At 35.9% G+C, this 25624-nt stretch overlaps 1 protein-coding gene across 3 annotated transcripts in view; it reads left to right on the top strand.

Annotated features, from left to right (window-relative positions):
* The first annotated feature begins 955 nt into the window (after positions 1-955).
* The window catches only part of LOC135793869 (hemicentin-2), a 121862-nt gene continuing 97193 nt past the window's right edge, over positions 956-25624 (top strand). For 2 of the 3 annotated variants that reach the window (XM_065304980.1, XM_065304982.1), the window contains exon 1: positions 2308-2961. In XM_065304980.1, coding sequence (XP_065161052.1) covers positions 2910-2961 — 52 coding nt within the window. In that variant the 5' untranslated portion in view covers positions 2308-2909. Of the gene's footprint in view, positions 1133-2307; positions 2962-25624 lie in introns of those variants that run through there. The other variant, XM_065304981.1, reaches the window with a different exon arrangement.

Raw genomic sequence — 25624 nt, 5'->3', positions numbered from 1 at the left:
CCAAGATAATTGTGTTTAATAAGTGCCTGGATGCGGAACGCAAGTTAAAATGAATGATTGCCAAGTATCTGAACGCCATAAATTGTGTTCGAAAGCTTCAATTATATCGTCCTGCTTGTTTTCGTCTGTGCAAATACATATAATACAAACTTCTGTATTCTGTCTTGTCATTTCTTGATTCGCACACTAGTGCGCTTCCGCATCGCGTCTGTTTGCTTAGCGCCGTGTTCATTATTTGCTATTTTTTGCGCGGAAGTCTGCGTCTGGGGCGCCCGGTTGAGGAAAGTCTGGAAACAATGTGTATATATGCCCGACGTCCGATCTTCGCAAGCGCCGCCCGAGTCCATTACAAAGTTCCGCCAAATGAGCACGAACCGCCGGCGCAAAGAAAACTTATCAAGAATTCCTATTATTCTTAATTGACTCGTTCGTTTTATTCCATTTTTGTTCCGTTGCGCTCGATTTTGTCGTGCGTTTTGTTCTATTTGTGGGCCATCACCAGCGGCGGAGCCAAACGCTTTTCACCACGCGAGGCACCATCAACGTACTGATGAGAGGAATTATTCAAACGCGAGCAAAAATAACAGAAATAACAAGTAAATTGCGTTTTTATTTTCGCGTGGAATTAAGTATTCATTGCCTGCATGGTGCTGCCAACGTATTGCTGCGGATTTTTTTGGAACTAAATTCAAAATAATAAAATTCAAAAATAAAAACAATAAAACAACAAATAGAACAATAAATAAACAAAAATATCATAAATTATTACATTTTACTAGCATAAACATTATTAAAATTTAATTTAAAACAAATTACAAACAATTTTAAACAATTTTTAACTTTTCTAAATTCACTATAGGCAACCGATCACACACAATTAGTTCAAACTATTGCCGCATCTTTATCACTTTCTTTCGCGCGTTTCTTTTAGTTTCGCGTGTTTCAGCTCGTGCTTTTCTTGCAAAAAACAGACAATTAACAAAACAATTAGTATATCCGTGATATCCACACGAACAAAGACAAAATTGTGCATCTCCTGAACATATTGCAACAGACTTTCCATCCAGTGCCAACCCGTGAGAAGCCAAAAATCTTCAGCGTGCCGCATCTTCAACCATCAGGTTAGAAAAAGGTAAGATAAGACATCCACAAGTTACAATAAATGTTAATAAAAAATTAGTGTGCAATCACGCACTCTGCGCACGTATACATCTACTAACACGTAAATATCGGGCTACACCGCAGCCGTTAACGGAAGTGTTCGGATTCGGTTCACCGACATTGCATTTTCATTTAAATTTATTACGTACGAACGGCGCATGATGGCGGCCGGTCTACGGCCACCTTTAACTATTCCATTCGAATGTTCGGAACGTTCGGACGTTCTCCATCCTTTTACTACTGCTACTAATACAGGTATAGGTAGAGTAGAGACTATCTACAATACGAACGTAGGTCACTGCTGCAATATTCAATTGCGTGTTTTGCATTCGCGGCGCGTTCCATTTGCGTACGAATGCTAAATGAGAGAGTTGCGCGGTGGGCGCGTGTGGGAAACGGCGGAGTTGATCACTGGACTTGTATCTGCGCCTGGACGCATTCAATTCGACGCCATGTTGGTTGTTTTGTTTAGTTTCAACTTTGTTTTCATTAGTGTTGCAATGTCTTGCAATGTTTTGAAGGAGAAAATTTGAATATTTTTGCGTTTTTGAAGTATTTTTAAGGGAAAAATTGGTTTATTGACTGCCATCTTTGAAATTACAGTTTTCTGTACACAATTTGGTGTGGAAAACCATGTTTTTAACATTTTAGTGTGGAAAATTCTGTTTTTTGCTGGTTTTGGTGTTTTCTACATCGAAATGAGTAAAATAAGTGTTTTTCACTCAAAGTTTGCAGGTTATGTTCATTTCCTGCACATTTATTTGAATATTTTTGCATTTTTGAACTATCTTTGTGCAAAAATTTGTTTTTATCTCCGAAAAACTAATTTTCTGCAAAATTTTTTCAATTTTTTTGTGATTTTACTTAAAATTACTCCAAAATGAGTCTTGTACTCACTTAAATCACTTATTTTCTGCACTAGAAGTACAATATCTCTATCACTACAATTAAAATAACGTAGCTTCGTTATTTTTTGCATTGTTTTGTCGTTGCGCAGCGAGTGGAAAGCGCGTTTCGCTCCGCTTATCACACGGCGCTCGACCCCATGCCGCCGTGGGCCGCGTGCGTCGCGGCGCCGCGCCGCGCACTGTTGCTCCACATCGCCACCGTTCTTCGCGGCAGTACGCAGCTCGCCAGCGACGTGGGTGGACGCGGACGAGACGCTACCGAAAAACGCGCTACCCGAATTGCGCGCGTGTCTTCTCGCGCGCGCGCCTCTTCCACACTTTAGCAAAGTGGCCGAAAGTTACGAAAAAGTTTGTTTGCTGCAAGAGTCACCGGAAAGTGCGTAAAAGTATTCACGAGGCAATCAGATAAACTCGGAGATGTTGCACGCACAAAAGTGCAAAAAGTGAATCTCGAGTGGTGTGGAAGTTTTCGTGGCGATTTTCAGAGAAGTTTCACGAGATTATTACGGATTATGAAGTTTCCTATAGTTTAATAGTTGTCAAACTTTTCGTTGGAACCTAAACAAACGCCAAAGAAGCGATAATCGTTGAATTTGTTTGTTTTTTGTAATTGGAACTTACAAAAACTTACGGAAAAGTGTTTTCAGTGCGGGAATTAGTTTTGAAATTTGTTGCGGAGCTAATAATGCGATCAAAAAAGCTTTGAACAATTCGAACAATCGAGTGGTTAATCATCCGAAAGTTTCGGCGACGCGTTAATTATTCATACCATCAACTTTGTGCAACGCAAACATCAACACCCGCACGAAACGTAACTTTTTAACAAACTGTGAACACAAAATGATGGAAATCACGACATTCGGAATAATTCTGCTCGGATTTTCTTTGTCAGGTCAGTGTGGAAACTAGAAACACAACTTTGGTTTTTAAATAAATTAAAACTAGCATGAATATTGCATATTGCATAATGATTTCGTTGTTTGGTGAATGCATAGGTATGACAGTTGTGATCGTTAATCATCGTATCATGTTTTTCGGCACGCCGGGCGAAATTTCAACCGGAAATATGCTGTGTGCGCGAAATGCAGGCGGACAGGAAAATGTGGCTGGACAAACAGATATTTCAATAACGTGTTGCGTTTGTTGGGCGATCGCGTTTTTTTCTCGACGTTTGGTTTGTATTTTCGTTCGTGTATTCCATTTTTACCATTCATTTAGAGTTGTCACTTTTGTTTACGGCGTTTTTCGATATTTGCAATGTTTGTTGGGCATTTATTTCGGGACACAGGCTGAAAAATGGTCGAAATTTGTGTAAATAGCTTTGAATAAACATTTGTTGCAATGTTTATTGATAAAAAGTAATAATAGTGGTAATAGTGGTTGTTGGGCATGTTATATCAATTTTTTTTTGATAATATCTTTAAAAATAATTAAAAAGTCTAAGCCAGGGTTATTATAATTATAAAATTGGTATATTAGTCCGAGTAATTATGAAAAATATGAATTAATTAACATGAATCATAGAATAATTAATTTTTAGCGTTTGATTATTCATAAAATTTCTATTTTTATTATGAAATTGGTTTTTGCTTTTGTTTTCTGTTTATTAATAACATATTACGCAATAATAGTTTTGGTAGGTGCCATTTTTGTATTAATTAAAATAATAAGTGTTTAAAACACATTTTAGGAACAAAAAATAATCAAATATTGAGATTTTACGCGGTTTGGCATCTGTTTATTCTTTGTAAGCTCAATTACTCTTGTAAAAATGCCAGTAAATATTTCCTGAAGTCAAAATATGAATTCCGCGTCGCTCAGTTGTATTCACTTGTGTTATGTTTAAATGATTTTCTAGTAACGCAACGTGCACCCCAACAAATTAGCTGAAAAATCGTGCTTAAGTTATAGAAATTTGCATTGCAATTTGTAGGGATGTTGGGATCATAATTACAACAATATTTCAAATTTTACCATCGATTTCATGTCTTTAAAAAATATTCTCGCTTATAATTGCTTGAAATGAAAATATTTTTCGTCGTTACACAGAGCAACTGTTACGCTATAACGAGGAAATTAATATAAACCAATAAATTTGCAAAAATTTCTTCATTACACAAAGTTATCGTTAAAATATTTACAAATTGACTTTTTTAAAATGAATAAACAGTAATGACGTAAATATAATCTTGTTACTAACCATACAAGACTTAATTATCCTTTTTCTTTAAAACCAGCTCGATAATACGATAATCAACGACATTATCCTGCAGATTAACCCATTTTTAGGATTTTGAACATTCTTACACATTCTTATAACGTGTATTAATGTTCTCGTCATACTCGGCTAGACGATTATATCATTATGAGCTTTAATGCTTTTCTTTGTTATTTTTTATCAAACTTTTAGTACACATCAATTTTTTACCAAGTTTAATATATAATGTATAGGTGCTTATACTCATAGGCAACTTATGCAACATCTAGCTATAAGTTCATTGCTAATATTCGCGAGGCAAGATAGTTTCGCTATTAACTTCAGTCGGTTACTTTCTACGAGGAAGAAACAAAGTAAAACTTCTGATATTGGTAAATTTACATGAAAATCACCTCATTTTACTAGCTATATTCCTAGTATATTGCTAGATTAAGTACTACTTATAATAAAAAATAAATACGTATCTCTATAAATATAATAGTTTGATATCGAAATAATTTCGGTTTCGTGAATATGTTCATGCTTATGCTTATGCTCATGTTGTCGAGTTGGAGTTTTGATTGGATTTCGTGTTGATGAGACGATAACCGAAGTGTTTTAATATAATAATAGTGGTTGCGCGCCGAGTTTGGTGTTAATCTCGATTACCGTTGTGTTAATATATCAAGTCTAAGCAACGGAGCATTATTACACGCTCACAACGCGCGTGGAGAGAATGTTTGTGGAGTAAACTTTAATGCAATTTCTTCTATACCTAATTTTGCGGTTATTACTTAGGAAAAAATATATTATATTGGCTAATAATCCATCATCGCTATTTTTTTTTGGTTCAATGAGAATACAATGGGAGGAAAGAAAAAAAATCAATTTAAAATTGAATCTAGGGAATATTATTTGATAATGATGTTGTTTTATTATGTTTTGAGGTTTCAATGACATTTTTTCATTGACATAGATTAGATTGATGGGATAATAATTTGAAGAATTGAGATAAATTGACATATGTAATTTTTATGGCCAAAAACAGCAAAAAATTAATATTTTATTGATTTAACACCCTGTATATTAATTTTTTGCAACAAAAAGTAGTCTATATTCTTCTCCAAGGTCTAAACTATATCCACACCAAAATTTATCAAAATCCATTGAATAGTTTTTGCATAAAAGCGTCACAAACATACAAACATACACAAATTTGCTTTTATAACATCAATTAGAATGGAGAATACAATGTGAGGATAGAAAAAAAATCTATTTAAAATTGAATCTAGGGAATATTATTTGATAATAATGTAATTTTATTACGTTTTGAGGTTTCAATGACGTTTTTTCATTGACATAGAATATATTGATGGGATAATAATTTGAAGAATTGAGAAAAATTGACATATATAATTTTTATGGCCAAAAACAGAAAAATTCATTTTTCACTGATTTAACACTCTGTATATTAATTTTTTGCAACAAAAAGTAGTCTATATTCTTCCATACCAAAATTTATCAAAATCCATTGAATAGTTTTTGCATAAAAGCGTCACAAACATACAAACATACACAAATTCGCTTTTAGGTATAACATCAATTAGAATGGTTTTAACTTTCCATACGTCTCAATTAACTCCTACTTCATATATACTGATGAACTGATGATTATTATTCAAAACCACCGACGTATATTCCTAAATATCTATTCACAATAAACTGAATATTAATATCTTTCGAATGCGCAACAAATGCACACACGAAATTGACACACATGCCTAATGAAACAGCTAACCATCGCTTGAACGCATATAGGCAACCCAATATGCGATGCGTACCAATATTATACAAGTCGTAACCACATAGTAGCGCACAAGCGAGCAGTAAGCAGTAAAATAATAATATTCGTTGTAATGCTATGATATTATAGGAGTGTAGGGCGTAATGAAGTGTGCAGCGCGAAGTACTCGTAGTCAAGTATTGAAGTTTCCCGTACTGTGTGTGTACTATCAACATTCACGTCAAATTATTACTCTGTACTCGTACATATCAATATGCTTATGCATGCGTTCGTTTAATGTCTACTTCTCTGCGGGAGTGTAGAGTATCAATTGTTTACGGTGCTGTTATTGTGGCGGAGAAATTTTGTGCGGTGAATTATGACCGAAAATGAAATTGATTCCTAATTTGTTTCTCATTAGAGGTTAGGGAGTTGTTAGTGTAATATTAGGCTTGAAATGGAAAGCAAATAAATGAAAAAAAAAGTAAAAATATTGATAATTTTTGTATTTTTTGAGTTTAAAAAGCTTACAAATATTTATAATCCCTACTAATATTATAAATGCGAAAGTCCTGATGTTTGTTTCACTTTCACGCAAAAACTACTTAACCGATCATCATGAAAATTTGTACACATATTCTTAGTGGTCCCCGAATGGTTATAGGCTACTTTTTATTTAATAAAAATAATTATTTTTTATATAAAATAAAGAAATAGTTTAGCCAATAATACCTCTGCATCTGGCTATTTGACTACTTTAACGCCATCTAGCATTCCAACAATGAAGCTCAAACCTAAGTACTATAGTACCATCACACTGTATTATCACACTGTATTACCGACAGCTACGTCAACATCAAATCCAATTGACTACACTATGGAGACTGTACACTATACTTCCATAGACTATACTTTCAGCCATTTTAAACTTCCCGCCATTCTACTTCAATGTTACTTCTTCTGTGACTACAGACGCGGAAGCAACTTCATTATTTTAGATATTCGCGAGCGAAGCAGCGGGTTAAAGCTAGTTTCTATATAACGATGAAATTTGTATAATTTGGTTGGTTTATATTAATTTCTTCGTTATAGCGTAACAGTTCCTCTGTGTAACGACGAAAAATATTTTCATTTCTAGCAATTATGAGCTAGAATATTTTTATAAAGACATGACATCGATGGTAACATTTGAAATATTGTTGTAATTATGATCCCAACATCCCTACAAATTGCAATGCAAATTTCTATAACTTAAGCACGATTTTTCAGCTAATTTGTTGGGGTGCACGTTGCGTTACTAGAAAATCATTTAAACATAACACAAGTGAATACAACTGAGCGACGTGGAATTCATATTTCGACTTCAAGAAATATTTTCCGGCATTTTTACTAGAATAATTGAGTTTATAACCAGCTTACAAAAATTAAACAGAAGCAATTTTACGTAAAATCTCAATATTCGGTAATTTTTCGTTTCTTGATGTAATGACACGTCGTTATAAAGAGACTTTTCTCTTTTATATGAGTTTTAGAAGCTTTTACGAAAAAACATCTATTTATAACCTCAATTCACCCTTTTAGCACCATTAGTACGATTACCATCTTTGTGAATCTTAGACACAATATTCTTTTCATCTCTCGATGCTGCGTGCGCATTTACATTCACAAGATCACGTTCGTATCACACATGTGCGCTGTGCGCTGTGTCTACGTGTCTCTACGGGGTGCGATATAAATAGCCTTTGCAGGGGTCGTGATGATTTTAAGCGCGCTGGCAAACGCGAGTTTAACGGTCTCGCCTGCTCGCGACGCATTAACAGCCGAAATAAGAAAACCTTCGGGGAATCTTCTCGAATGTTTGTCTTCACCGGCGCCTTTGTTTTTCTTATTGTACGCAACATCCGATCGGCATCATCAGCCGTCGGAATTACGAGTAGCTCGTAGAGAATACAGAGATGGAGGCTAAATGTGGTTCAGACAGGAACCACACGAAACGAAACAGATTGGTGCAATATGTACCAGACGCTGTTGCATTACTGCAGCAATGTCAATGATTTTCGACCGGATGTGACGCCACAACTTCAACTTACTTTTTTTTTTAAATTTTGTTTTGAAATTGAAGTAGTCGTAAATTGAAGCATAAAACGTCCCACGATATTATTAATTATTTTAAAATTAAATTAAAATTAATTTAAATATGACAGAAGAGTGTTGATATTACTTAAACCTAGATATTTTTATATTTGAGGTTATGTTGAGTTATCTGTCATCAATACGGTATTGTTCACCGCAATTAAATCGCCTTTGTGCACGTGAACTCGAGTTGATCGGCGAGGCACCGTTTTAATTCATCACCGCGCTTGTTTTTAATAACATAACATAAAAAATTTATATTTTAATACACAGTGCTGCTCAGAGTAAAAATATAAAGTGTATGCATGTGCTCGACTCAATTTTGAGCACGTTTCGCGGTATGTTACAAAGAGTCGCTTCGTATGCATGAGTAACGCTTTGCTGTTACTCCTAGTTGGCATTCTTCTGTGTTTCTGCAGCAGAAGTAAGTGCCTCGGATGAGTATACGAGTGTCGGGCGTGTTTTTAAGTTTTTAACTTTTCTAGATTACACATAGAGACAGCAGAGAGTTGTACAAAGCACATGTAGCGAAATACGAGTAACATGTGTAATTATAATTTCAAGCTCAATGCCCACAAGAATATAAGTTTTTTTTTAATTTAGTAGCGCCATCTATGATTTTTGAAAATTTTATGTTGAAATACCGGTATTAATACCGGTATACCGGTATTTTTATTTTTAAATACCGATATTTTTAAATAAATATGATGGTAATGCGATATTTTTATTAAAAAACGGTATTTTAAAATTATTATCCAAAAAATACCGGTATACCGAAAAACCGGTTTTGCATTTTAAAAAAATACCAGTTTTATATTAAAAATTCACATTTCTAGTTTAACGTATTTTTATACAAGTTATAAGTCAAGTTTAATTACTCAAATAGCATTTTTCTGCCTTCAACAATCCAGCAGTAATTAGTTATTATGTTAGTACACAAAGAAATGCAAAGAAAAGAAAATAAGAAGGTCATGAGGCGTCTGCGGCGCTCCGCCTGACTCATATGAAGAATGAAGACATAGATACGAGTTAAACACACAGCTGTGTGTGCTTGCGGTTGTGAACGCGCTAAGAATAACCAAGTGGTTAAAAAGCGGCGGTTTCGCAGAGAGATTCGCGGAAAATGCAAATGTGTTCGTGATTCCACCGCGCCACGCGGACTCGTTGCTCACTCACCGAAACTGAGCGCACGCGATTTTTATTATTTCGCAATGCATCTACCATCTTTACTTAAATTGCATAAAGAGAAAGATGGAAACGTAGGCAGGTAATAATAATTGTATAATTAAATAAACACATTAACAATTCAAGAGAAGATGATAATAGAAGCTGTGAAAATAGGTTATGTTTGATTAAACTGTCTGTTTTTTTTTATTTTTTAAATTTTTTTTTCTGTTTTTTTTTTTATTTTGTGAAGGTAATTTTCATGTTTTTACCTCAGAATTTTTGTTCGCGGCAAATTTGCGCTTGCGTAAATCACGGAATTTAATGAATGCGACTCTAACCTAATTTGCGAATTATGTCCAGCCGATAATGGCGACCAATGGCGAGTGTTTAACATCGTGCGGCTTCTCCACGCCGACTAATTGAATTTTTTTCTGCGCCGAAACGTCGAAAACGAACTTGAAACAAATTTGCGTGCGTCCAGCGGAATTGGAATTTACGAATTTAATGCGGGTCGCCGTGTATTCAATTAGGCAAATGGCCGGTCACGTTATTTTTTTTTGCTGGTTTGCTTGTATAATGAGAGCGAATGGCGTAAAAATTATGTCAACAAAAATGTCATACTTTTTCGGAGAAGAGGAAAAAATAGAAAAAATTGGTTGGGAGTTAATTAACAGAAAAAAAGAGGATAGGTTTTGTGTTATTTTGGTTGCCTATATTTTGAACTACTAACTAACATATTCAGAATATTAATTTTCATATAAAGTATTTTTTTGTCGTTTTGATTGCCTATATTTTGAGTTATCAAAACATTTTAAATATTTTTTTTGTTATTTTGGTTGCCTATTGTTTGAGTTATGAGCTATTTACTTATAAAAACATCTCGTGATGTTAATTTTCATTTAAATATTTTTCTGTCGTTTGGGTTGCCTATATTTTGAGCTATTAATTGACATAATCTTTTTTTGTGATATTTTGGTTGCCTATATTTTGAGTTATGAGCTATTTACTAATAACAACATCTCGTGATGTTAATTTCCATATAAAATATTTTTCTGTCATTTTGGTTGCCTATATTCAGAGCTATTTACTTATACAAACATTAATTATCACATTACATCTTTTTTGTTATTTGTGTTGCCTATATTCATGACTCCGACAAGGGTTGATATTACTCACAGGTATAATTACAACCGGTAGTAAATAAATACGAATGTAAACGTGCAATACAAGCGCAATTAGATTAATTATCGCCGATAAGTGTTTATGTTCACGAGCGTCATTAGAAAATTAATTTTCACGTGAATACTCACTCACAATACGAGCATTAAATTAAACGCGAGTATTATTCATACACACACATTAAAATTGAAGACGCCTAATTGAGTGCCAATTAGACACAGTATAACTTTATATATTAATTGAATGAATTTGATATTGTGATTATTATGTTCAAGTGTAATCTGGCGGTTATTCCAATGCGCGTTGGTGTTTTTTAGTTTATTTTTTTTTTCAATTAAACTTTACCGAACGCGAACGCGACCGCAAATCCAATTATAATTACGACTGAGAGTACGTACTCTCGTCGGGTACATTGAGTACTTACGATTGTTAAAGTTAAATTTACCAGTTGGTTGCGATGCGATGGCAACGCAGTGTTGCCAACACCATAAATCTTCGACACCCTACAAAACTCATTACGTCGCGCGCGAATTTAACGCGGTAAAAACTATTCAAAAACAATTTAAAACTTGCGCTGCGTTTAATCGTTGTTTGCTGTTGCTTCGGATGAGTTTTAACTTGTTTTACATGCAGTTAAAGAATAACAATGCGTAAAAATTAGAAATTTTAATGTAGGCAACCAAATTTACTTGTTTAACCTCACAAAAATCACATTTTTAGAATAAATCGCGTTTTTTATTGAGTTTAGGTATAAAAAGACATAAAAATCAATTTTTTTAATGTAGGCAACCAAATTTACACTCATAACCTAATTTAACCTAAAAAAATGCGATTTTTTGAAGAAATAAATTATTTTATTTGTTTTTTAAAGAGATTTCGATAAGAACTAAAGATGAAGATGAAGATATGACATCGTCGGTGCGTTTTGCGTTTGACTTTGGCGAGCAGGGTCGTAAAACTGCGACTCCTGGCCTCCCTAATCCGTTTTATCGTCTTTACGATCATGTCGGCCGTATCCGAGGCGTAATCTTCCGGCGTGCGCACGCAAAAATGGCGGAGGTCATGGTTTTATTTGCGTTTTTTTTTCTCCTTTTTGCTTTATGAGCAGCGCATTTTATGCGAATTCGTTGCGCTGAAATTAACATATCAAAAAATGAATGAGAAATGAGATTCGTGAATTAAACTTAAGAAATTCAAATTCAAATCAAATGATTAATGTCTACTTTGCATTTTTCTTATTTCTGAATAATTATTATAATATTTATATTTTCATTAAATAAAAATTTCAAAATTTTACGACAGATGGCGTTACTTTACATTATAAATGATATTTCTGTTGGCGTAGGTTTTTATTCGACGCATTTGCACTTGATGTTGGAATATAATGTTCACTGCTATTAAATGGACACATGCTGCGAGTGTTTTCCGCCATTTGGGAGTGCATCATAAGCGCGCCCGCGCCAAATCCCCGATCATAGCCGGAAGATGCGCGCGAAGATTGCGAAATTAAACTTTTATCGACTGCAACGCATGCGGTGCCGCGCGGCGCGATCGTAAAAGTTTACGAACGCGAAGTTTCGCTTTTTGATGGACCTGTGATGCACTCAAAAACGAGATTTTAATTGTCGCGCCATCTATCAAGCGAACGCGTGAAGTGATATTAAAATTTCACTCGGCGCTGTGTTTGAGTAGCTGTAAAACAGACATTTTAACAATCACCAGCGACATCTATAGATACTTTACTTAAATAAGTAAAATATAATAAACTAGCTTTAACCCACGGCTTCGCTCGCGAATATCTAAAATAATGAAGTTGTAGTCACAGAAGAAGTAACAATGAAGTAGAATGACGGGAAGTTTAAAATGGCTGAAAGTATAGTCTATGGAAGTATAGTGTACAGTCTCCATAGTGTAGTCAATTGGATTTGATGTTGACGTAGCTGTCGGTAATACAGTGTGATAATACAGTGTGATGGTACTATAGTACTTAGGTTTGAGCTTCATTGCTGGAATGCTAGATGGCGTTAAAGTAGTCAAATAGCCAGATGCAGAGGTATTAGTGGCTAAACTATTTCTTTATTTTATTTAAAAAATAATTTTTTATTAAATAAAAAGTAGCCTATAACCATTCGGGGACCACTAAGAATATGTGTACAAATTTTCATGATGATCGGTTAAGTAGTTTTTGCGTGAAAGTGTAACAAACATCAGGACTTTCGCATTTATAATATTAGTAGGGATTTTGATGAAATTTTAATAAATTTATGAGTTTTTTTTTTGTCCTCTTGGTTTTATTTTTATTATCTGCCACTTTTGGGTAATTCCCTCTTCGGTCGCTTTGTTTTTCTAATTAACTCTGGAGCGCTTCACGTCGCTTGTCTAAAACACGACAATAAATCTTTCTTGTTTCGCGCGAGCGTAACATGCGTAAAATTTTGTTTAAAAAATTATGCTCATAAATAAAATATATACAATTTTAATTAAAATGCGACATTTCTGCACAAAATTAAAAGCGGATTTTAATCCTATTGGTGTGTTTACTAAGTCCTCGATGAGTTCTTCTTTGATTCGACCCAAGTGCGCTAAATCCCGCCCGGGATGACCACCATGTTGGTGTAACCTTTTTCGGAAGAAGATCCGGGGCGGAAAAAAATCTGCGTGAGGATTTCTCTCCGGCCGAGGGGGGATTACGTTAGCGTGCCGGTCGCATTATGTTTATACAAACAAAATAATTACTAGCTGAATCCGTGCCATCCGCAAACGATGCGCTGGATGCGGATTTTCCTTTCCCGGAAAGTAATGCGGACCGCATTCGGGAAATAAACAAAACACTAACGCGACGCATAGAAGCAAAAAATAAAAGTGTGTGGAAAGAAGTGAAGAGAGAAAACGAACGGCAACAAAAACGTATTAAACTCTTGAGTTGACTGGTTGTATGTTTGGTTGCCTACCACTTCATTTTGCGCGGCGGAATCTTTTCGTGATTTTCTGCAATTTCCTTCGAGTGTAGGTACTTTTGACTGTTTCCTTTTGTCTTCACTGAGCTTTCTTCGCGCGTATCCTTTTAATTCCGTCTTTTCTCTACCACTGCGGCTGCCGCCGCTGGAGCCGCTTGATACAATCAAATGTTCTTTCATTAAAGCAACGTTGCTTTAATTAAGAAACAAGCAATCAAAGGCGGGGTGCTGTACAAAAATAAACCCATGGCCTTAATCCGCACCATTCGCCACCGCCTTGTTGCTGTTGTGCTCGTTTTTTGACTCTCTGTTGGAGGAGCGACGATGGCGGCTAACCTAACTTGGAGTTTTCGCGAACGTAAAACGTAAACTTGACTGTTGTGGAGGCGGCTTTGACCGCACATTTGTTAGCCGTTTTGTTGCGCATTTGTAAGGCCGCCTCGAATGGCGAAACTGTGTTTGAAAGCAATTGCGCAACGGTTTTAAACCGTTTCGAAACGTGTGTAATTCGCTCAAAACATCCATTCGCGAAGCGAGGAGTTTTTTCCGTGTTTTGTGTTCGCTTGGGCGGTGTGTTATTTCGGCTACAAAGTGAAGTTTTGAGGTTGGGAATAAGTTGTTTTTGTTTTTGGGTTAACCGAATTGACTGGGTAGGGAAGTTTACATTTTTGGAATAATTTAATTAATTATAAATCAAATTTGAATTTTTAGACGTTTTCACATCAATAAGACACAAAACGGTAGAAAATCTTTTCTTAAATTAATCTTGTTTTCAATCGAAATATAGGCAACCAAAATGACAAAAATCATTAAAATTGTATTTCGATATTTTACATTCTTCAAGTTATATTTTTGCGACAAAAAGTAGTCTATATCATTCTCCTAGATCCAAAGTATCTCCAAATCAAAATTTATCAAAATTTGTTGAGTGGTTTTTGCGTAAAAGCGTCACAAACAAAAAAATTAATTTCTTTGGATTTGAGTAGAAATTTTGAGATAAAAAAATATTCAACCATCATTTTATTGCTGTGATATTTTATTCTTAGTTTATGTGCTTACTTGAAGTTGAAGAACGTCAAATGTAATATCATTAAGTAAGTTACCTTGTACTTGTATTTCCCTACAAAGAAATAGAAAAATTGCAACTTTGTTTCTTTCATTTTGCGTCTTTCATATTCTTTCAACCTACGTCTTATTATTTTATCAGAAAGCAAGCAATGGTAAATAATATTTTCAGGAAATAATTATTTTTATACGAAAAATATTTTCATCTTAGTAAATCCTCTTGAAAATCATAATAATTATACTTGTAAGGATGGTTGCCTACAAGCACAGAGTAATAACTAATTAATAACGCTATTTATGTGCTTAATTTCAATCATTACAAACATTACGGTATTACGTCGTGTTTCTTGTGTCCTTTGTGAAAGAAAATGCAAGAAAAACAATTACAGCATCATCAGTACACAGTTAATTGAATAATTTCTTGAGCTTTCAAGAGTTTTAGAGCTTTTAGCGACTTGTGAAGTGGTTTATTAATCATTAAAAGTAAAAGCTGCATAATATTACTAATTTCAACATAAATATCACATAGATGATTATATCACGTGATATTTCTTTATAATTAATTGTTTTTATACACGTTACACTTGATTAATTACAATTCTTGGGTGGGTTTTAATGTTTACTTGAATTTTCCACACATTTGCACTATTTTCCACTTTTTAAAACCTTTCGAAGGTAAATACTGTTAGTAATAGTAACACAGGCACTTCAAACGTGTTTTTTCTTTTTTCTTTTTGTTTTTTTTTAAAATTTTTTTTGCGAGTTTAAAGCTTTAACATGCATTCAACATTGTTTCCTCTAGCTCCTGCTGTTGCTACCTACTTGAGTCAATATTTTTTTCACGCTGCAAAGTTCTTTCTTCGTTTTCTGCACGCCGCTGGTCCGTCAAATGTTTGTTTTGCGCGCGCCGGCGCGGCGTTAACTAAGTAATTTATCAACGGTGCAGCGTGCAACGTCCACCGTGTGGGGACGACAGGTTGAAAACCTGTAAACTCTGTGTGAGGGCTTAAAAGCGGCTTTAAAGCCCTTTTGCAGCTTTTGCAATATTTATGCTGGAGTTTCAACTTTGCGCCGTTTGTGGAATAAAAATACTCGTTACTCGTTACTTACGTTTTGTTGCCAAACACAACACGTCCATCAAGGTGTGTATAAAGGTACGAGTAAAATGTGAAGAATTTATTTTTCGCTGAGTGTGTGTGTGTGTGTGTGTACGTAGAAAAAGTCGTAAAAGTTGTGTATTACGTTGAATTAGGTTGTGTTGCGTTGTGTTACGCTTAAATTTAAAATTATTACTGAGCTGTGAGCACGAGCGCGATTAGAGAAGGTTCAATGCTTCATTTTCGTTTCATTGTCTGCGCGTTTTTTGTGTGTGGTATGGGTACGAAGCGTGAAAACTGCTCTAGCATACATCCTCCTCTCAACAACAACAGCATACAGTACGGGAATAACTGACTAGGCCAATTAAAGATGGAATTTTGTACGCATAGTTGACAGGTCACCAAAAAAGCGAAAAAAATTTCGCATTTGGAACAAATTCGGTTTAAAAAAACACATTTAACACGTTATAGAGAGGTGTTGTTATATTGAGAATAAAAAATAATTAAATATTAGTATTTTACGTGGATTTGCTTCTGTTTAATTTTTTGTTAGCTGGTTATAAACTCAATTACTCTTGTAAAAATGCCGGTAAATATTTCCTGAAGTCTAAATATGAATTCCGCGTCGCTCAGTTGTATTCACTTGTGTTATGTTTAAATGATTTTCTAGTAACGCAACGTGCACCCCAACAAATTAGCTGAAAAATCGTGCTTAAGTTATAGAAATTTGCATTGCAATTTGTAGGGATGTTGGGATCATAATTACAACAATATTTCAAATGTTACCATCGATGTCATGTCTTTGAAAAAATATTCTAGCTCATAATTGCTTGAAATGAAAATATTTTTCGTCGTTACACAGAGAAGCTGTAACGCTATAACGTAAATTAATACGTTATACTGAATTCTATATAAAACTATGTTCTTGCCGTGAATGTTGTGCTAAAGACGTTCATGTGTTCATGTTAGCAACGTTAGCGTCAAGTGAAAAAGGTGTTGGAATAATACGAAAGTCGTGTGCGACACGGAAAAATTCAATTTGCCATTTTCCGCTCGTCGGACACGCCGCCGCCGAAAAGCTTCGTTTTCCCAATGCGCTCTCGATTCGGGCTCAACGCGTTCGCAAACACGTCCCTCCGACAAACGCGCGGCCCTCTCGCGAGACCCTAAATACCCGTCCAATTCTTGTTCCAAGTCTCAGCGCCAAAGACGCAAAACGACCAATAAAAGACCAAAAATGAGACCAATCCAACATAAATACAAATAAAAATAAAAATAACACAAACGCCGCACATATTGTAAACAACCAACAAACAATCTTCCCACATTCACAAAACACAAAAAAAGTTAAAAAGCATACCAAGAACGAGGAAAAAAACGAAACAGAAGCTAATAAATATAATAAAAAACACCGCCGCAATGAAAATGGAAAAATAAAAATAAAAACAAAGAAAACATCTCCGAGATCCTCGCGAGAGGCATCAAAATGAACGTTATTAGGCAACACGACGTACACGGAGCCAACATATTCATAAATTTAAATTTAATTTGAGCACAACAAGACATGAAAGACATAAAGTAACACACAGAGCAAAACAAAAAAACCAAACAACACACAAGTCGGTTTGAGGTCGGTGTTCAGATAGGATTGAAGGTTGATCCGCAAGGCATCAAGTTTATTAGATGCGCATCTCGCAACACTCGCACCCCTCCCCCATCTGTACTCTTCACCCTATGCTCAATCATGTTTTTTACATAGCCGCCTACGTCTGTCTCTTTTTCCTTGTCTCTATCTGTGAATGTGTGTGTGAATGCGATACAAAAAGTTCAATTTTCTCGGCTTCGCAGGCGAGATTTGCTTTGATCTCGTCTTCTCGCGTCTAGAGATATCTGCAATCTGATGTTGGAACGTGTTACGTACGCGTTACGAGTGTTACGAATGTTACGATGTTAGTCGCGTGCTTTTTTCTTTCACTTCGCTTTTGTAAATTAGTGACGGAATTTCTGATATTCAGAGTGATTCGGAGTGTGTTTTTGCATATGGGATTGCAGCGACCCCTGGAGGCTTCAAACTTCAAACATGATTTTTACCAGACATTGATATTGTAAAATGGGTTGCCTATAGTATGACTTTATTCTAAAAATAAATTTTATATGTTATATACGCTTTGCAACTAGGAAAAAAACATATAGAAACAAGAGAATATTGTGAAACAAAGCTCTAACATAAATTTGCGCAACGTTTTGGAATTGCGGCAGTGGTGGATTTGGAGATTTAGCCCCCTTGGTGTAGGTAGGCAACACAAGATACACGCTTTTTCATGTTCCTGCCGGCGCATGTTTGCGTGTGGAACTCGTTACCGAACACATCTTATAAATGCGCCACGTCAAAACGGCCCTAATCTAACGCAAATATTTCATTCTCCCGGTGGCGGCAACGAGCAACAAAAACAAATGTGCGGGATGTCAGTGCGCTTCGGAGGGTTGAAGTAAAACAAGCGGAATATTTGTATCAAAAATTCAACCAAATTGCGCTAAGAAATGTCAAAAAAACCTTTTTACCTTAGAATGCGAAAAATGTTGATAAAAAACATGCTTAAAAAGACATCAAAATCAGCACTTCCTGTAAAAATGTGTGCGCCGCGTAAAATTCGCGAAATTCGGCGAGAATTTCACGTCCCCGAGCGCAAAAATCTCCGCACACGCAAATTTGTAGGAAGTCATCTCAGCGAGCGGAGCGTAAGAAGATGCCGCACCGATTTTCCAAGGGCGCAGCGTAAACCTTAAGTGCATTTGAAATTCAGATGGATCCGAAATAAATATACAACCAAGCTGCTCCGGCTGGTTTTTGCATCTTGTTTGTTTGCTTACAAACGCTGGCTGGCTGCCTTCTTGTTGTTGTTTGCGCTGTTGTGTCGTTGTGTCACTTAGGCACAAAGTGTGCTACCGTGTAACGCTTTTTTCCTTCCCCTACTACCCCAAAACACATACACAAACGCACGGAGAGAAAGAAGGCTCCATTGGATTAGAAGTTGTGCGCAAATCTGTTTCGCATTGCGAAAAAGCGAAGAAAACGAAGTTTTTTCACTCGGAACCAAATTTACAATTCATGTACTATCTATACGCACACAGAGCGAAGTGTATTTTTGTTAGTTTGTGTTGTGATGGAAAAGAAATAACTGAATAAAAATGAATGCAAACTTCAGTTTGGTAGAAATCAGTTGGAAAAGTATAGACAGACAGTAGTTTCAAAATTTAATAAACGGAGAAATGTTGTGCGAACTGTATACACATTTCCCGGACGACGGAAACAGCAACTCGGAAAACTCGTCGGAAAATCGCAAAAACTCCCAAAAAACAACAAACAAATCACGCTTCGAGTGTGTTTGCCGAATCGCGAAGCGAGTTCGATGCGTAAAAGTGCATCAAATCGGAAAGAAACAAGTCGAGTATGCAAAACTAACCGGAAATGAAATTGCAAACTTACCAATGCCTCGTATCCATTTGGTAATGATATTCATACAAGTAAACAACTCGCTTAAAATCTATACATATATTAATTTCATCGATATAGCGTTAGAAATTTTCTGTGTTTCGACGAAAAATATTTTAATTTCTAGCAATTATGAGCTGGAATATTTTTTTAAAGACATGACATCGATGGTAACATTTGAAATATTGTTGTAATTATGATCCCAACATCCCTACAAATTGCAATGCAAATTTCTATAACTTAAGCACGATTTTTCAGCTAATATGTTGGGGTGCACGTTGCGTTACTAGAAAATCATTTAAACATAACACAAGTGAATACAACTGAGCGACGCGGAATTCATATTTAGACTTCAGGAAATATTTACCGGCATTTTTAGAAAAGTAATTGAGTTTATAACCAGCTTACAAAAAAATAAACAGAAGCCAATCCACGTAAAATCTCAAAATTTGTTTATTTTTTATTCCTCGATGTAACGACACTATATTTTACTTAAAACAACGCGATATTCTCTTCTTTTTGCTTTTTTCTAAAGAATGCAGTTGATTACTCCACTTCGCTCGGTTCTTGTTATTTTCCGAAGTGAATTTCAAGCCTAATATTTTTCTAAACGCCTGCGAAGATTAATGACCAGACGTCTCGCACATTTTTCGACCAAACCAAGTGCGCATTATGAACATCAACACCAGCGCGCACAAAAAAGGCATCATGGCGCCGGGGATGCACAACGAACAATGCGCAAACTATTTAACTAGCATGAATAATGAGCGAGCAGCTGGTGACACACCGCCGCAAAAATAATTTATAACAAAACCTAACATAAAAAATCCTATACTTTGACTAGCGGTACATCCACCGAACACCGAACTCAATATTTACAAAATTTATACATTTTGTTGAAAATTTCAACTTTCGTGATTAGCAAAATGAATTAAAGGTGTGACTGACGTTTAGCATGTCAATTGTCAATTGCATTGCGCGTAATTATAATTAATTGCCGCGTTTTGTTCACCGGTTTTCTGCCGTGCCCCCGGTTTTCCGCCTCGCCGTTTGCTCATTACTCACGTTCTTGTTCCGTCGGGAATATCAGGGGGGAATCAGAGGGCGCGACGACGAATTCGAGCATGAAATCACGCCCGTCTTTAATTTTAAGACGATTGTGTTTTAATGAACCGGAACCATTCCATAATCGGACTACGGCCTACGGACGCAACTTTACCTCATCACGCAGAACGCTCAAACCCCGAAAAAGGTGCGTTTATTGATTACGGGCGCAGGGAACAATCAACAATCAAGACGAAAATTTAAATTTTTAAATTTTTAAATGTAATTATCGAGAAAATTCTTTTGTTTTGTTTTGTTTTTGTTTTGCCTTGGTTTTGCTTTGATTTATTTTATTTTTATTTGGTTGCAAAACGCAAAGATAAATAACATGCGCGACACAGTCGTAAAACCGTTCGTTTGCCATTATAAGAAAACGAAATCGCGAGCCGTGCTTCCGGTGATTATTTCACTCCACTTACGCTGCTAAGCCGAATTCGCTCGGATCGTCGTTCTGTTTGCCATTTTATGATACACACATTCAAATATTTGCTTTTGTTTCGCTTTCATCATCTTCTTTACAAGACAAATAAAAAATCCATCGTATTTTAACGTGATATTATGACAATAATAGTCTTTTGTTTGCTTACGGTATTACGGGTTGCCTACAGTTGTCAAATGTCAACGCTTGATCATTATAATACATTACTCATGTGCTGTTCGGTTGGTTGTCTGCGCAAATCACACATTAATCCGTTTTATTTGCTTCCTGCTTGTTGCGCAGCACCGCAACACATTGTACATCGGCAAGAATATTCGCAACATGAATTAAACACCCTTAGGTTATATTACGCTGAATAAATAATGGGATGTGAAGGGTTGAAGGCGTCTAAAACATGTGTTTATTTAATAAACGCTCCAGTGTAGTGCAGCATGTGAGTTTAAGGTTATGTTTGGGTAAATATTAAGGTATAACATGTGTGTTGGCTTTGTGCGCTCGAGAATCTTGAGTAAACATGAAGTTAAAGCTACTTAAGTGTAACTAGTTTTAGGAAATATATATAAAAGTAGTAATTGAAAGTAATTTAAATCGTAAGAGCAGATTTCCGCTTTCGGAAACGTGCTTATCGCAGCGTTTTTCTTGAAAATCTAAAATCTAAAAGTAAAATCGTGCAGGCACGTGCGACATCAGATGACAATTAAGCGAATTCGTTTGTCGCTAGTTTCCCGCCGGTCGTTTAAAATTCAACGCGCGCGTTGTCTCCGCCAGGCCAGACCGAGACGTGTCGTCATCCCTTTCACCGCTTCCAGGCTGACTTGGCCCTCTCATAGTGGTGCACAATGGTCATTAGGATGTGTTCGTTTTGTTCGCTAAAGTAATTAGCATTAGTAACCGGCGCGCTGACGATGGTCGGCAACCAAGTATACACATATTCCGGAGCCGGAGTGAGTGTTATTATTCGCGTGGTGCGCATGAAAACATGCCTTATCTCGAATTGTCAGTTTCAATTATTCGGGCAGATTCCGCGAGCGCATATTTAAACGCAGTGTGCGGAAATACGAGTGTGTGTGGGTGATGTTTGCATTTGCTTGCAATTGTATCGCGTGCATCTGTTTCGAGCTTTGCTTCTCTTATATAGTTGTAGATGTAGTTGTTACGCTGTGGACGATTATTATGCTTTCCGCGGTGCATGTTGGGTTGCCTGGCTGCAGACGTGCGCGTGGCGCGCGCGCGCGTGCTTTGTCGGCTGGTAGCGTAGCGCGAGTTGTGAAGTTGACGCTGAATGTGTTTGGATTTGTATTATTATATTATGTTAGGGCTTATGGTATTACGGAATTATGAACGTTATGGAATTAGGCGATTTGCAGCGGTGATGTGCAAGTAAAGACGAGTGCAGCAATGGTTGCGCGTAAATATAATCAGTATTATTGTAAAATTTGTGCATAATGTTAACGCGAGTGTTGATTTAACAGATTTGAGCAAGCATCGTTGAAAATTAATCAATTAACAAAGAAAAAATTAGAAAAAAGTTAATTTTTTTCTTTCTAAGTTTAATTTTTTCTCGTTTTTTATATTTATTTTTTGTTTTACGCGTTTTAACAATGAATGAAGACGAATACTCTGAAAAAAGCAAAAAGCGTCGAAATTAAATGTCAAACTGGTTGCGCGCCTTTCTGGCCGCTTGAAATGTGTCATAATATGCCCGAATGCGTGACCCACGCTTGCAGAGTAAATAAAAAATATTATTTTACGCGCCCCCGCACGAATATCCCGGCGACAAAGCCGCGCGCAAAAAGAAAATCTATATAAATAAAAGCCAGTGCACAAACTCCACGCGCTGGTGTAGTCGTTTATTTTCCTTGAGGAAAGTGAGCACAGCGCAATGATATATTCAACATTAAACAAATCTAATAAAACGGAATAAAACAAAACGAAATGAAACCAAATAAATGACAGTCTGCAGGCGAAAGAGGGCCGAACGTAAAGTTAAATGACAAGCAGGACCCGCCGGGGGGTCAGGAAGTATGAAGAAAGGACGAAAATTGAAAGTTATTAAATTATATGTGCCTTTGGAATATAGAATGAGGAGTAAAAATTTAAGGTGTGAAAAATAAAAGGTATTTTTCTTCATTTTTTAGATCAAAAATAGAAATTCTGATTTTTTTTTGTCTTTTTTGGCATTTTTTTTCGGAAAAAATAGAATTTTTGTTGTTTTGAAATTTTTTGGTTATTTTCTGAATTTTTTTCTTTTTTAAAAAGTTTTATATGGAAATTAAGACCCCTCTAACGCCATCTATGTATTAATAGCACTTAAAAGTTTGATATTTTTAAATGAAAATTATTTTTTCTTAATTTTTTGCATAAAAAATTACAGTTTTGTGAGTTTGGTGCCAAAAAAGTTGAGTTGAATTATATTATATGTGCCTTTGGAATATAGAATGAGCAGTAAAATTTAAGGTGTGAAAAATAAAAGGTTTTTTCTTCATTTTTTTAATCAAAAATAGAAATTTTGATTTTTTTGGTCTTTTTTGACTTTTTTTTTCGGAAAAATAGAATTTTTATTGTTTTGACATTTTTTGGTTGTTTCCTGAAGTTTTTTCGTTTTATTTATGGTTTATACGGAAAGTAAGACACAACTAGCGCCATCTATGTGTCAATAGCACTTAAAAGTTTGATATTTTTAAATGGATGTAATTTTTTCTTAATTTTTTGCATAAAAAATTTAAATTTTGTGATTTTTTGCCAAAAAAAGTTGCAGTTTTGTATTTTTTTCTTTTTGGCACATTTTGAGCTCTTTTCCTTCAGTTTTCGCCCTTTTATAATTCGCTATCCGATTTACCAGAGCGTAAGTTGTTAATATTAATACTCAACGCGTCCTTTTGTCCCTTTTCCTGCCCTGCGGTTTTGTTTCTCTCCTTTGAGCTTTTTTGTCCCACATTTTCCACACTTCCGCTTTCTTTATTTGCGCGTCACCTGTTCACAGTTGAAATAAACGCTTAACCATTTCCAGTCCTTTTTTTGTATTCTTATGTTAAATTCTCGTGCATTAACGCAAAGAAAAACGTTTAAAATGCGCGCAAAATGTAAAAATGTCACGCTGTGTTATAATGATGATAAAAATGCAAAAATCTCAACAACACCTGGCGACGATTACGACTTGGCATTGCGCAAGGTGGGCGAATGTAGGTCCTAATGTACCTTTGCGTCCCCCCAGTGAGCTGGGGCGCTTGTTAATTTCGCGTTATCCTTGGAAACTTTGCGACCGTCTCGCGACAGTTTTACGTTTAATTGCGCGGCATTAAATTCGCTTTAAGGTCCGACGAAATAATGACGACTTCTGTGACTACGTGTCGTCAGGATTTAATTAAACGTCAATTTTCAAATATTCAGACACGTTTGAAATTAAAATTGAAATATTTGAAAGTTTTAGATTTTAAAATTATTAATTTTGGTTTAGGAATAAATTTATTTATTGTAAAATCCGGATAAAAATGTTTACAAGCAATTAAAAGTTTTTTTCCGGGTTTAAAATCTTGTTTGGAACATGATTAATTGATTTCGGCCGATGGGTGATTATGATCCTCGTCAATTTTCGTCTTATCGAGATTTTTATCGATTGTCGAACATTAACCAAAGCACCAAAGTCTTGAAAACTCCCACGCTTTACACTTTTTCTCTTTTTCTTTTCTTTTTTTCTATTTTCATTGTTTTCATGTTCATCGCGTCCTTACAGCTCTTTTCTTGCTTTAATTTCCTTTCCGAATTTTTTCCCTTGCTTTTATAAACGTCGATAAAACCGAAAGGCATATCGTCGGAATCACCATCACAATCACAATCGCTATTCTCTTGCCCGTCGCGTCGCAGACGGTTACAGACGGAGCGTAAAAGTTTGCGAAACTTTTCTAATGAATTCGAATTAAATCCATGCTGAGAGAAGAGAACTGCGTGCTTCGGCTATAATACGGCTCGGTTGGGCTCTCGAGAGCCTGGCGCGTCCTTTGACACTCCTCTGAGAGAGGAATCATTCTCGCCGGCGAAGACGCGAAAGGATGAGGTTGATAAAAACGCGATTTTCGATTCAATTCATTTCAATTAAAAGCAAAAAAATTGAAAAGTGTGAAAGACAGCCGAGTGACAGCTCAAAGAATGATGAGAAATTCATTTATTCACATTTTTCTCTTCTTGAAATCTTTTTTATATTTTTTATGTGGAACTTTGATGAAACTAAATACCGCGTCTATAGTATTAAATTTGTGCCACTCTAACAATGTCCGCAACCCGCATTACGGCACTCGATCGCTCAGCGTAATGTTGGTTGCCGCTGCTGCATAATTGCGATCATTTGTAGTTTGTTAGTTCTGGGCTATTACGGCTTCTCGATTTCCACTCGAAACGCGCGACTGTTAAATCCGGTATTACCGGCCGATTGATTCTCGAAATACGTGTAATAACCGACGAGAGTTTCCATCGCTCGACCGCCGCCTCCGCCGCTTCCCGTGCGACTTAACTCGCGCGCACAACTTTGTTCCGTTTTCGTTAATGATGGCTCACGAATAATGGCTGGAAAATGCACGCCGGGTATAAACATCGGAAAATTTGCGTTTCAATGCGGCACACGGCTTATAATGACACCAATTTCGGCAGGAAGCGAAATATGAGGGTGGTTTTCTCCCTTTTTCCCTTCCGAAGTATTCGAACTGTCGTAAACACGATTTTCTACATTTTGAGGAAATGAAATTTTCGTCTTTTGCTGCTGGTGTGGTGTGGTTATTACTTTGATATTACAATCGCAATTTGTATCAAATTTTACTCGTAAATCTTTTTAACTTGTGTTGTTGTTGTACACTTGGTTGCATATATTTTATTTTTATTTTTACTTGGAAATGTGCACGCGCACGTTTTGTGCTTTCTTTCATTTTCCCTTCGCTTTCCCTGTTTCCA

This window comes from Atheta coriaria, unplaced genomic scaffold (genome assembly GCF_025399875.1).
Source record: "Atheta coriaria isolate IRGN ID8LTWV9N9 unplaced genomic scaffold, Caltech_Dcor_3.1 hic_scaffold_6_pilon, whole genome shotgun sequence".
In the NCBI taxonomy this organism is placed as follows: domain Eukaryota; kingdom Metazoa; phylum Arthropoda; class Insecta; order Coleoptera; family Staphylinidae; genus Dalotia; species Dalotia coriaria.
Note: the sequence above shows the minus strand (reverse complement) of the source record. Positions and strands in the feature narration are given on the sequence as shown.